General features: G+C 37.7%; 1 protein-coding gene across 2 annotated transcripts in view; it reads left to right on the top strand.

The window, feature by feature from the left end:
* The window catches only part of CHM (CHM Rab escort protein), a 230,206-nt gene extending 226,852 nt beyond the window's left edge, over positions 1-3,354 (top strand). For both annotated transcript variants that reach the window (XM_045085590.1, XM_045085589.1), the window contains one exon: positions 2,669-3,354. In XM_045085590.1, coding sequence (XP_044941525.1) covers positions 2,669-2,860 — 192 coding nt within the window. In that variant the 3' untranslated portion in view covers positions 2,861-3,354. The remainder of the gene's footprint in view (positions 1-2,668) is intronic.
* Positions 3,355-14,139: the final 10,785 nt, after the last annotated feature.

Genomic DNA, 14,139 nt, shown 5'->3' with positions numbered 1-14,139 from the left:
ATATAAACAAACAACAGTACAGTACAGTATATGCAATAATAGAATAATATCCAAAGTTCAAAAATAATACAGAGGAGTCATGAGCTCTTTTTAGGAGTCAAAGAACTTTGCAGAGAGGGATATAAAAGATGAGTAGCAGCAGTTCCTCATACAAATGGAAGATAATTGAAACATTCCAGCATCTGCACCAATCCATAATAGAAACATCCTAGTATGTTTAACAAAGTGTACATAAGTAATTATTAGTGAAGCAAAAGTCTGAAAAGGTGAACATGGGATGGGGTAAATGAAAAGGCCAGAGGAATAGGCCTGTAGGGTTTTGTATGCCATAGCAAAGATCTTGGATTTTTAGCCTTTTAAGAAATGGGGAGTTGGGGGGCGCCTGGGTGGCTCAGTGGGTTAAAGCCTCTGCCTTCGGCTTGGGTCATGATCTCAGGGTCCTGGGATGAAGTCCCACATCAAGCTCTCTGCTTAGCGGGGAGCCTGCTTCCTCCTCTCTCTCTCTGCCTGCTTGGTCTCTCTCTGTCAAATAAATAAATAAAATCTTTAAAAAAAAAAAAAGAAAGAAAGAAATGGGGAGTCACTGAAGAGTTTTAAACCAGAAAATGGCATAACCAGTATTTTATTTCCATAGACCCCCCCCAAAGCATCATGGAAATGGATTGCATGGGGGAACCCTAGATACAGGGTGACCAGTTCTGAGATGCTGCAGTTGTCTAAGGGAAGAACGATGTATGCCTGGGCTATATCTATAGGGATGGAAAAAAAATGGAGTCAAGAACCAATAGATAAAATTGTCAGGATTTGGCCGTTGATTGCATGGAGAGAGTGAAAGGAATTAAGAGGGAGGGAGAACTTCTATAGGTAGACAAGGTTGAGGTAAATGACAAAAGGAGGAATTAAAGGATGAGATAGAGGTTCTGACCTCGTTCCTCCTGCTTCTAGGAGCTGTGTCTCCAGCAAAGACCTGTAGTGAGTTCCTGGGGTGGAGAGTAAAGCAGGCATCTCAAGTATTTAGTTTGGTAGCTGTACATAGCATGTACAGTCACAGTAAAATGGCATGTCCAAAAAAGTATACCCTTGAATTATACTAAAGAAGGAAAGTATTTTTCTCTCTATCCCTCCTTTCAATTTCATATCAAAGGTCAAAAGTTTCTGTTTAGTATTCCTCCACCCATTCCCAAGAAATGTCACTTTTAATCATCTGATGGACCAAACCACCTGAGTCTACCAACTGCAAATGGCCAGATGGTAAGTAGTTTAGATTTTACAGCCCCTTTTGTCTCTTCTGCAGCTACTCAACCCTGCCATTACAGTGCAGAAGTACCCACAGAAAATAGATAAATGAGTAAGAGTAGCTGTGTTCCAGTAAAACATTTTTTTATAAGAATAGCAGGCTGGATTTGGTCTGTGGACCATAGTTGTAAAATCCTGGCCTGAGGGATGACTTCATGTGCACGTTAGGAAGAAGGATTAAAGTGGTACAGAAAACCATTGTTGCCTTTAAAATAAGCATATACTTTAATTCTTTAAATGACTTCTGTTTACCATAGGAGAGAGTACAAGCTCCCTAGTGTAGCAGGGACCCGTTATCTAACAATGAACTGTATTCATCTAAATAAAAGTAAGGATATGTTTAGAATAGAATATCAATGTTTCTTGTCACATTTGCTTTCATGCGCATGCGCGTGTGTGTGTTGTTCATTAAAATCACATTCAGTTTCTTACTCTCTTACCCTGCCAGACTAAACTCATCTTAGATCTTGACATTTGGGGGCTCCTGGATGGGTCAGTTGGTTAAGCCTTTGACTCTTGGTTTCAACTCAGGTCCATGAGATCCAGCCCCTACATAGGCCGACATCAGCCAGTGTTGGTGGAGTCTGCTGGAGATTCTCTTCCAGCTCCCGCCTGCCTCCCCCCCCCCACTGCTCACACTCACATGTGTATGCTCTCTGTCTCTCAAATAAATAAAATCTTTGAAAATAAGATAAAATCTTGACCTTTTAACTTAGATTATTATTATGGTGATAACAGCTACCATATATAGAGGCTTGGTCTCTGCCATTTCATAGGCAAGGAAAGCAAGGCTCAGAAGTTGATTAAGCATTCCCCCAAACTGTATTGCTACTATGTGGCAGAGCCAGAATTTGCACATGGCCACCTATTCAGAGTACATGATCTTGAACACCATGTTATACTCCATGAAGCCCGGAGGGAGTTAAATTATACCAGAAAAGCAAATAGTTGAACAAATAGTGAAGAATTTTCTTCATTTTTAATAATGACTTGTTGAAAATATTACATGCTAAGTTTGATTGTATAGCTATCACAGATAGGCTCTATTGGGAATTTACATAAAGAATATTAAGGGAAATTACATTTCTGCAGACATTGTAGAATGAATGTCCTTAAATTCTCAGCTATCTAACACTTGATAATATGAGCAAGTACTGATATATTTGGGGGTGGGCCTGAATGCATGCATAGAATTGGAGAGGTCATGGGATTCTGAAAGCAGATTTTTAGAAGGTCATGTATACTTGATAAAGTTCTATAACTTAAAATAAATTTTCAAGGGTGATACTTCATTTTCTTAAATTATTTCAGAAAGGCATATACATTTTAAGCTGATATCCAGAAACTATTGTGTCCTTTCTTCCCTTGCCAGGCTGAAATACTTTTCCAGCTAATCTGCCCCAACGAAGACTTCTGTCCACCTCCACCAAATCCTGAAGACATTATCATTGATGGGGACAGTTTACAACCGGAGGCTTCTGAATTCAGTGTCATACCAGAAGCTAACTCAGAGACTCCCAAGGAAAGCACAAGCCTGGGAAATCCAGAGGAGGACTCTCGATAATGGATATACAACAAATTGAATACCCCACTTTGGAAATTCCTCCTGGCCTCAGGGTCTTCTTCATGGAAGAACTGAAAAATGTTAGAAAATAGCAGCCATTGACATACATAATTACCAAGAGAAGCAGGTCATAGAAATCCAAAAGGGGATTTTCCTTAAAGAGGACATTGTAAGAACACAAAACACTTAAAAAGCACATTGGCTTGCCAGCTTTAAGATACCAAACCTGTAGAATTAGCAGATAAATATAAATGGATTGGCTCCCAGGGGTATGGTAGCTATGGATATGAAAGTGTACCTATGCATTGTTAATAATTCTGTCATATTCAGAAAGCTTTTTCTTACCGCTTTGGATCTTTGTTTGAAAGCCACATCTTCAAAATCGGGTCACCTATTCCCTATAAAAAATATTTTTTTCTCATATCAGGGAGATCATACGATAGTTGTCTTTCTCTGCTTGACTTATTTCGCTAAGCATGATACGCTCTAGTCCCCTGGGGGTAAAAATATATGTTTATAAAAAATTAAAAAATTAATTAAAAAAAAACCTAATGATGCAACATATGCTGGCTAAATTAATTTAATAATAAAAAATTAATAAAATAAAAAAAATCTATAAAATCTATAAAAATAATAGTAGAAAAAGAAAAAAATATTTTTTTTATTATTTTGATTCTGTTTTCTTTATGGGTATGGGCATGATGACACCAATGATAAAAGCACATGTAAATAGTGGAGGAAAGCTTAAGTATCATGATCTAGGCAGGAGCCTGTGTTTGGAAAAGGTTTGTTTGGTTTTTTTCCTATCTTGAGAATTATTGAAAAGGCCAGTATTAAAGTATACATTTTTATAAATCATGAGTCCATTACTCAACATTTTTTAATGTTAGTGATATTTTATTTATTTATTTATTTATTTATTTATTTGACAGACAGAGATCACAAGAAGGCAGAGAGGCAGACAGAGAGAGGAGGAAGCAGGCTCCCTGCTGAACAGAGAGCCCAATGCGGGGCTCGATCCCAGGACCCTGGGATCATGACCTGAGCCAAAGGCAGAGGCTTTAACCCACTGAGCCACCCAGGCGCCCTTGTTAGTGATATTTTTAATGTGACTCATTTACACACTAGGAAAGCATTTTAGGACTGAAGAAATGGAAGGAAAAATTTGGATATGCTCATTAGTATGCAGAAATTCTGCTTAGTCAGGTAACTAAAGCCTAATTGTATATGGATCCAATTTAGTCCTAACTATCCTAATGATATTAGACAAATTGTTTAACTTATATCCCTCACTTTCTCCATATGTAAGGTAGAAATTGTTACACGTTGCCTACTGTAAGAGAATAATTTTGAAGATAAAAGCAGTGCAATCCTTAGAATGGTATTTCTAGGGGGAAAAAGTTGTTTTCCCCTTGATTTGGAGGTCAATATCAAAAATCTCATGCAGCAAATAATTGCTTGCTCTCAATCCCCCAACACAAAAGATCACAATGTTTTTATTGCAACTAAGCTTTTAAAAAAAGACCTGTTTCCTAAATTAGTATTTTGTAGTCTTATAGACTAGTAAACATAGTAACATGGAATTGTGGTTTTGAATCTTAAAAAGGAAAGCACGCTATAAATTCTTCATATTCCTTTTCTGCTAGGTAAACCTGAACCACTAAGGACTCTGAATACAATATGACAGTTGGTAAACCCTAATACACTTAACACAAAAATGTTAGGGCTATACATAGCTGGCAAATCTAGTTACAGTGACAGTGACTGTTAAAATTTTTCCAGATGCCAAGTTCTGATGGTTTGTTCAATTTGAGCAATAGTTTGGATTTATTTCAATAATTAAATATGTAAAAAGTTTGTTGTGCATTCTGGCCTACATTACCAATCAGAGAGAGCCACTGCTACAGTAGAAAGCACATAGTTGCAATGAGGCTATGACTTCTCCAGATTTCAGAGACAATCTTAAAGGAAGCTGGCTCTGTCAGGTCATAGATTCATAGAAATTGGAAAGAACCAAGGCAGGTAGCTCTTGCCTCACCTTTCCAATCCCCTGTGGATATAACTAAATCTGGATGGAAGGAAAACTTTCCCAGCCTCTCAGGCTGCTCCTAACTTCTCTTCCCATTGTATACCCTATCTCCTACCACTTTGGCCCTCTCTCTTCCTCTCCTTCCCCATTCTGTAATGTCCTACAAATCAGGAATAGTAGAATCACATTGTAATTCACTTTGTTTTATAGATTCAGATCTTTCCTAAATCAAATCATGTTTCCTGAAATTCAACTATGCCATGTCCTAAATGTACAGTACATACCTAGAAGCATCAGGTATTGGCCCTGCCCCTCAATACAAGCAATATAAAAGGTGCCACTATATGAAAGTACTGAGTCCGAATACAATTGCAATAAGTTGCACCAATTAAAATATTGTACTTTGTTATAGTCATAAGAGTTAAGGCCTATTGAATGCAGCATACACATTTGTAAGCAACCAATCAGTGTAGGCCCAGACTAGTAACTAGAAAAGACTATGATAGCTTTACTGCAGCTATCTATATATAGACAAGGAAGGAAATGCTCTGTGGTCTCATGACTCAACCCATATTGTACTGTAATTTATCCATTAGCCAGCATCATCATCTCTCTTCCACATTATTTATTAAATACTATTTAAGTGTTTAAAAGCTACTGAATATGATTAGTCGTGATTAAAATATTATACAACTGTTAAAAACATTGTGTTAGAGAACTTTAGATATATCCCATTGCCTCAGAATTAACAGAAATTATTCTAAAATCTTTCTTTTCAGCTATCTTAATTACTGCAAATCTTTTTTTTTTCATAGTTTTAAGCCAAAAAAGGAGAAATCTTTTGGTTTTGTTTTAAAACCATAAACCTGAAGTTACATGAATAAAGTTAACATGTTGTATATGTTACAGAAATTTCAGTAACTGATTTAAAATTTTTAATATTGTCATCAACAAATTTTGATTCATGAGTTTAAAATGTTTAGTTATATGTGCTTATTAGCCAAAAATGATAAAACCATTCAATTTAGTGATCTGTATGAAAACCAGTTACCCAATGTTGCTGCTGTGTCTTTATTTATCTAGTTGGTATGCCTGCCCAGAAAAGCAAATAGGTGGGTAGGTAGATACTATAAATGTAGGTATTTTTCTATAGGAAAACTGAGTTACAATTTCCCCATCCCTGATGATATTTAGTTGCCCATAGTAAAATGGCCATGTTAATGGTTAACTTCTAGAATGATAGTTTCTGAGATCAGCAGCCCTTTATCTAAAATAATGGCCATGCTAATGATTATAACTTCTTTCATAGCTATAGTTCCCAAGAAAGCAGCCCTTTGTCTAAAGTCTTAAAAACCTCAAAAATTTTGTTGAAATTTGATCACTGAGTAGTATTGATCCTTTAAGGCAGGAATTAAACAGTTTTTTTATAAATAAGTTATTTACTGCTATTGATACTGGATAATTTATCTAGGTTAACTTTCTTATATGCATTTCAAAGGCATAAATATGACTCATAATTTTCACACTGTAGCAGTAAGTTTTCAGAGGAAATAAAAGTGTTTTGATGCCTTTCAGGTGTGGTTTCCTATTTTTTAATATTAAAACTTTGCATATATGCCAAGAAATTGAAGATTGTCTTGGAACTGATTTGTTGATATCACTATTATTTAAACAATTGTCCAGCTGTATACTTGATTTTGTTTCTAAGCATTTGTCAACTGTGTCAGGTTTGTGAGAAAGGCAATCAAATGAGACCTGGGTTGATTTACTTAGCAAATTGTTCTAGATGCCAGCATCAGACCTCATTCTATTTGAAATCAGTGTTTGAGGGATGGGCTATGGCTTTATAGTACATTGATTGCCTACAAACTGTTTTCACATCTCAGTATATGAGAATATGAAATGTTTTTCATATTTACTTGGTGAATGAGAACCTGAGATGTTTTTTTCTCTTTGGTGTTTGAGTCCGCAACAGCTTACTTGAAATACATAAGAGACTGCTGATGTTCTTTGTATACAAAAATCATTCATTGAACTATGATTTGCTCTTATATCAAATAACTAAAACAGAGTGACATTTTCTGTCAATTCCAGGTAATTTCCTAAAGCTTCTCAGAATGCATTCAGAAGATAACAGGACTCCTTCAAAACTGAAAGTTTATCTGAGATTATTCATAAAACAAATTTAGGAAAAATAAAGTTAATCGAATTTTTAAACAAGTAGCTATATTATCCTTCTAGCACCTTGGAGCTCATATAGTACTCAACACTTTTTTTTGGTGTTGTTTTAAAAAAACAAGCAATTTGATGTTTGAATTCTTCTCTCTAATGATGGCTTTTCTAAAATGTAAGGGGCACTTGGTGGGGCTCAGTTGGTTAAGTGGCTGCCTTTGACTCAGGCCATGATCCCAGGTCCTGGGATGGGCCCCACATTCGGCTCCCTGCTCAGCAGGGAGCCTGCTTCTCCCTCCCCCACTGCTGCTCCCCCTACGTGTGCTCTCTCTCTCTCTGTCAAATAAATAAATAAAATCTTTTTAAAAAAAATAAATGGTTTAACACTTAGCATCCCACATCACATTTTTAAAAAAGATTTTTATTTATATTAGAGATAGCATGAAGGGAGGAACAAAGGGAGAGGAATAGATTCTGTGCTGAGCACAAAACAATGACCTTGAGAGCATGACCTGAACCAAAATCAAGACTCTGACAATTAACTGACTGAGCCACCCAGCACTCCCCACATCACATTTTATTTTAAGATTTGTTTTATTTGTTTATTTGACAGAGATCACCAGTAGGCAGAGAGGCAGGCAGAGAGAGTGGAGGAAGCAGGCTCCCTGCTGAGCAGAGAGCCAGATGCAGGGGCTCAATCCCAGGACCCTGGGATCACGACCCAAGCTGAAGGCAGAGGCCTTAACCCACTGAGACACCCAGGTGCCCCCCAACATCACGTTTTTTAAGGCCAGTTTTCTTTGCATTAATACAGTTAAGCTGTGGGGCTGCAATGAAATGCTATTCCCATACAAGTTGCTGTGTTTGCTCTTTCTGGTGATGATGATTCTTAGGGCCATTTGACATAATCATTAGAATTTGAATCCTAGTAGCCCATAAGAGTCTTTTCACCTATCACCACAGAGGGATTTATGCTGGTAACTCCTATTAATGTTGATGGGACTTGCATGTGTAAATCCTCTTCCTCTCAATGAGACAGTTGACCCCTAAGAGAAATATTCTTTAGACTGGGACACTTGCTGAACTAGAAGCATTATTGAATTGTTCTATTCAGGAATTTCATGTGTGGGGAAAAAAATAGACTGTACCATTTTAGCAGAGGATTTGTTTGTAGAGCTTGAGAAGATAAAATACTACTTCTTAATTTTCTCTTCCCATTTCTAATAATATCTAATATATTAATATCTATTAGATACATTTTCATCTCGCTTTGCTTTGTTGCTTTGGCACCAAACTTTTATTCTAGAAACTAATAAGCAAGAATCAATTATTATTATGTCTTTCCTGTAAAAATTGTATTTCAGGGTATTCAAATAGTTGTTGAAGGAAAGTTCTTATAGAAGAATCGCCATTAATAATTACTTGAAGAATGAAAAAATTCACCATTTCATAAACCCAGTGTAGTAATGGACCTAGGCAATGATTATCAATGGTTGCTGAAACCTTTAGTTGAAAGTTTGATGCAGACATCACCTGGAGCCCGTGATCAATCTTAAAAATCACTATAAGGAGAAAATAAGATGCTATAAGCCTCCTGATGTGTTGTAATAGGAAGTACACAACACTAACTGGGAAGAATTCTTTCTAAAATAGAAATTAAAAACAATCTGAATATAATCAAGCCTCTTAAATTGGTAGATCTAACTACCAATTTATAGACATTAGGGGGATAGAAGAGCTTATTCAATGACACCATGAAAATACAATGTAAAAAGTTCTACTGGACTAATAACCTGACCTTATCAGCAAATTAACTTGCACAGAAAAAAATGAAGGGAGCACTGTTACAGATTAAAGGAGACTTCAGAGGTGTACCAAACCAAGTGCAACATGCTGTTTTGAATAAATGAAACCTTCAGAAAAAAAGAAAAAACAAAACAAAACAAAAAAATAACCATTTTGAGACAATCGTAGGGATTGAATATTGCCTGGGTGTTAGTTGACATCAAGGAATTAATTTTAACTACTGGGTGTGGTAATGTTAACTTTTCAAAGAGCATTATCTGTTAGAGATTTTAAAAAATAGGTGAAGCAAATACATATAATAAAATGTTAATGATTAAATCTAAGTTTTGCTACATGGGATTTTTTTTTCCGATTTTGTATTTTTGTGTTTAAAACTTTTCATAGCAAAAATTTTAAATGATAAGTCTATTGATTAATATAATAATAAACTATAGGTAGTATCTAACTTTATAACACAACTACTTTTGTGTTTCTGCAAAGAAGGACTAATATGTTCAGTCCTGTCCTGTAAATTTTGTTTTGTAATGTTTTGAAACCATGGGCTATAAAAACAACATATTTGAATTTATTACCTTGGGTCAATGGCTTCTAGGGCCAAAGAGAATTTTGCTGAGCAGCTTCTTTGGTACAAGGGCAAGTTTGGGAAAAATAAGCATATTTACAGAGTCTGTGTCAAATTGAAAATGAAAATAGCATTACTGAATCACATGGAGTGAGGAAATTTATATTCTTGCAACTTACAAAGCTTGTGTTTTGTGCTTTGTTGATCAAAGGTCAATGATAAATTTTTTTAAGAGTTTATTTATTTATTTGACAGAGAGAGAGAGATCACAAGCATGCAGAGAGTCAGGCAGAGAGAGGTGGGGGAAACGGCTCCCCGCTGAGCAGACAGCCCCATGTGGGGCTCGATCCCAGGACCCTGGGATCATGACCTGAGCCCAAGGCAGAGGCCTCAACCCACTGAGCCACCCAGGCGCCCCTCAATGATAAAATTGTAATGCTTTTTAACCTCTAAAATATTTCTATCTGCATGTTTTCATATGTTGCAACATGTAGACTGCTACTAATTTCCAACATGAAACCTCTCTAGTGCCTGTACACATTTGAGCTTGTGACCACTACTCTATGTCAATCTGTTGAATATAACCATCTTTTTAGAAACAAAACTGAATATATACATATTGTAAAATAGAATATGTCCCAATTATCCACATCAAAAATTCAATCTTATTTCCTATATTAACAATATAATTCAATTGTTAACACTGTTGCTCTCAACAATAATATTGCTGACAGGGTAATAGATCCCCCATTCTTCTTAAAGGGCTGCTACTGATTGGAGATCAGTTATTTTTATCCAGTTAGAGCTACCAGTGGAACAAGTTAGTAAGGCAATTGAAATGTGAACAGATTTTTTATTTTAATTTTTAAAATTTGAGTATAGTTAATGTTAACATTAGTTTCAGATGTACAACATAGTAATTCAACATCTCTATAGGTTATGCTATGCTCACCACAAGTGTAGCTACCATCTGAAATGTAAACAATTTTTTTTTTTTAAATTGAAGTATTGATAACGGTAGTATAAAAAGATCTATTTATCTTGCTCACATTCGGGTAAAATTACAACTCGTCACTCCTCAATCCCCACATTTACTCAAAAGGGCACATAATCTTACTGATTTTATCTCAGAAATATCTTCCTGATCACAGCTTCCTCTATTTTCACAACCCACTGTTCTCATTTTCTATCAGATTGTTGCAGTTGGTCTTCTTGACACAAAGTTCCCCATTCTACTCTAATTACCTGTTGAGACAGAAATCACTGCATGGATTCCTTCTCAGGCTTACACATGGTGAATTGGAGTTTTTAAGCATAATAACACACCAAAGTTAAGTAAGAGTGAAGCTCTTGAGTGTGCAACCTTAACCTGCACCAAATATGGCTACGAAAGGGTGTAGCTTGGAACTATGAGGTCCAGGTAGAAAGTAGAAAAAGAAATGAAGGGTGACACTTACAGTGCCTACTTTGTAGCAGGCACTATTCTATTAACACTTTTAATTTCAAAATAACATGTAAATACTAATCATTCTCTATTCTACAGATGAAGATCTTGATGATGAAACTGAAGGGCAGATATAAAATGATTTGTCCAAGGGCACATAGTTAGAAAGATTTGGATTGCTCCTCTGAATTATTTATTCACTGAAATGGGTTTGTGATCTAGTAACAAGATTATATATACTCTTTCTCATCTTAATGAGCTTATCTATCTGCCCTTCTAGTGACAGTTTCACTTAAATACAAATAATAACCCTGATCATATCACTTCTCTCCCTAAAAACTTTTCCCATACTAATTACAATCTGAGTTCTTTAGCATTGCATATGAGAACACTCTCCCCTTCAAAAAAAATATATTTCTGTTTGCCTTCATCTTCTGTCATTCTACCTCTCCTCCTCACACTTTACTCTTCAGCCACAATAAACTCAGGATCTTCAAACTCTTTGGCCCATATATCATTTCTGGAATGCCATGACCTCTCTGTTACCGCTACACCCCTTTTCTTCTAATTAACTTTCTATTCTGCCCTTAAAACCCAGGTTTAATGTTATTTCAATTGCCAACACTTTGGTAACCTCCCTTAGCAAAGCTACTTTTCCCTCTGTGCTCCCTGGAGTACTGTTCATAAAGCCTTTATCTCACTGAATTCCAAGTTTCCCGATTTTATTTCTGTCTCCTAGATAGTGAAAAATTTGAAGGTAGAGACCCTGCTATTCATCCATGTATCTCTAGTACCTAAACAACCCTTGGCTCATAGCCATGCGTGTCCTGTGTAACCCTGCTCCTCTGGCCATATTAGTTTCAACCTGAGGTGGAAACAGGCCCCTGAAGCACTTTGGAATTGAAATCCATCAAGAGCTTGACATTCTGAGTGGCTGGCCCATAAAACAAAATCCACTTTGCCTATCAGCAGCTATATCTTTATGAGGTGGCCAAGGGAGCAAAGTCAGTTTGCAAAGAAAGAAGCATTGGTGAGATGCTGAATTGCCAGGTGAACTTAATATTGGTTTCTGTGACTTTTCTAATTCCAAGATCCAGTCCTCTCAAAGGGCCAGTATCAATGCTGCTCTTCAGTGTTTTGAGACACTCCTGACTCCTCATAATAAGATTTCCTTTGATGTTCAGGAAACGTGTATTGGTTTGATACTGGCAAACACCAAGTTTTAGCTAAATAATTATGTTTGGAAAGATGATAGAGTAGTATGAGGGCCCTAGGCTTGCTTTGTCCTCCAAACAGCTACATAATTATCAAATCATCCTGAATACCCAAGAAACCTGAGGGCTGACAGAATAAAATTCACAGCTAGAGGGAGAGAAGAGGCCGCATTGTAGAAGGTAGGAGGTGCAGAGATGTGACTTGGAGAAGAAAGGATTGCAGGTGCTGCAGAGGGGAGAGAACCCTGGTCATGGAGACAGAGAGAGAGAGGAACACACAGGGGGGTTAATGAGGAAAACACTTCTACAAAGACATTAACTTGGAAAATGGGAGGGACTGATTTTTGTGAGTTTTTACAACCAGCGAGGCTCTAACACTGGCGTTTTGGAGGTCCATGCCATGGCTGGTGTGGAGCCTGGTGGGGGCTACAGTGCTCTCAGGGAGAAGGAAGGCAGATAGGCCAGTAGTCTGAAGATCCCTTGGGACACACCAGAGACATGGTTGCCCCTCTTTGGAGAGCATCTGGGAGAGGTAGCATTGCCTCTCCAGGGACAAAAGAGCCTGTGGGCACCATTACCCTCCCCATTCCCTCACAAAGAGCATAGGTGCAGAGAAACCTGCTGAGAGTAGCTAACCTGGATACTAGCTCTTCGCTGCACTTTACTCCAAAGTCCACCACCTTGTGCTTTGGTGCAGCTGCCCTTCTGGGACAAAATTGAATCAGTCCCAGCCTGCTGAGACCCTACCCCAGAGGATCAATGCAGGTCCCTGCCATACCAGGTCCCTAAAGTTGAAGTTTTAAAACTCAGCCAACCTACCTGGGATAGAACAGAGGTGCACAGGGGCTGCTGGGTGGGCAGATGGCCTGGACACAGGGTGAAGGCAGAGATCTAAGGGATGCTTGGGATACATGAGGAGAGATTGTTGCTCTTTTAGGAGGGATTCCCAGACAGGGATGTGCAGGAACTCCCTCGCATCAAACAATGGCACCATTTCTCTCCCCAATCCATCCGCATAAACTAACTTCAAAAAGTGGCACAGTGCCAATAGCGGCAGCCTCAACTGCTTACAAAAAGCCCTGCCCCCTTGCACTCTGTGGGTGCTACTTTTCTAGGTCAAACACGCTTGAGAACCAGAGAAGTGGGCCCCTCCAGAAAACCAGCATGAAACCCCCTCACATGCCATGTATACTTACCATAGAGTTCTTCAAAACTTCAGCTCTCATGTAAATAGGACCAGGTCTCTTAAGGAGGCAGAGCATGCTTAGTTAAAACTCAGCACACTCTTGCCAAAGTCCAAACACTCTCTATTGCAGGCAAGGAGAAATTCTGCAGAGCACTGACCTAAGGAAAGCAGCAGCCGAAACACAGCGCCAGAGTATGCACAGCATATACCAGAAAAACTTCCTGAAGCACTGGACCCTGGGCAGTATATGAAATTTTCTTAATAAAGCCATTACTCTCAGGAGCACAAACCATAACAGACTATCCTAACACAGAGAAGACAGAAACCTGGACAAAACACCAAGTTGGAGGAATAAATCCCAAAGGAAGAACAAGAAAAGGCTATGGCAAGATATCTAATCAAAACAGATATAAACAATATACCTGATTGAGAAGATAAAGCATGCTCATAAGGATACTAACTGGGCTTTTGAAAAGTGTAGAAGACATAGAAAGCACCAGGGAGTCCCTTACCATGGAGATAAAAGACCCAAAATTTAGCCAGGCAGAAATAAAAACTGCTAGAGCTCAGATGGAAAATTGACAGGATGTAATGACCACAAGGATAGAAGTATCAGAGGAATGAATAAGTGATACTGAAGATAAAATTATGGAAAATAATAAAGCTGAAAAGAAGACGAAAAGAAAAATATTGGATGACATATCACAGTTAAATTTAAAAATACAGAGATAAGAATCCTGAAAGCAGCAAGGAAAAACAAATCCTTAGCCTACAAGGGAAGACAAATAAGGAGCAGATCTGTCCATAGACTCTTGGCAGAACATAAGAAAGTGACAATGTGAAGAGGAGGGGCAAGATGATGGAGA

The sequence above is a fragment of the Mustela putorius genome, unplaced genomic scaffold (assembly GCF_011764305.1).
Source record: "Mustela putorius furo isolate JIRA1106 unplaced genomic scaffold, ASM1176430v1.1 tig00000870_pilon_pilon_pilon, whole genome shotgun sequence".
Lineage (NCBI taxonomy): Eukaryota > Metazoa > Chordata > Mammalia > Carnivora > Mustelidae > Mustela > Mustela putorius.
Note: the sequence above shows the minus strand (reverse complement) of the source record. Positions and strands in the feature narration are given on the sequence as shown.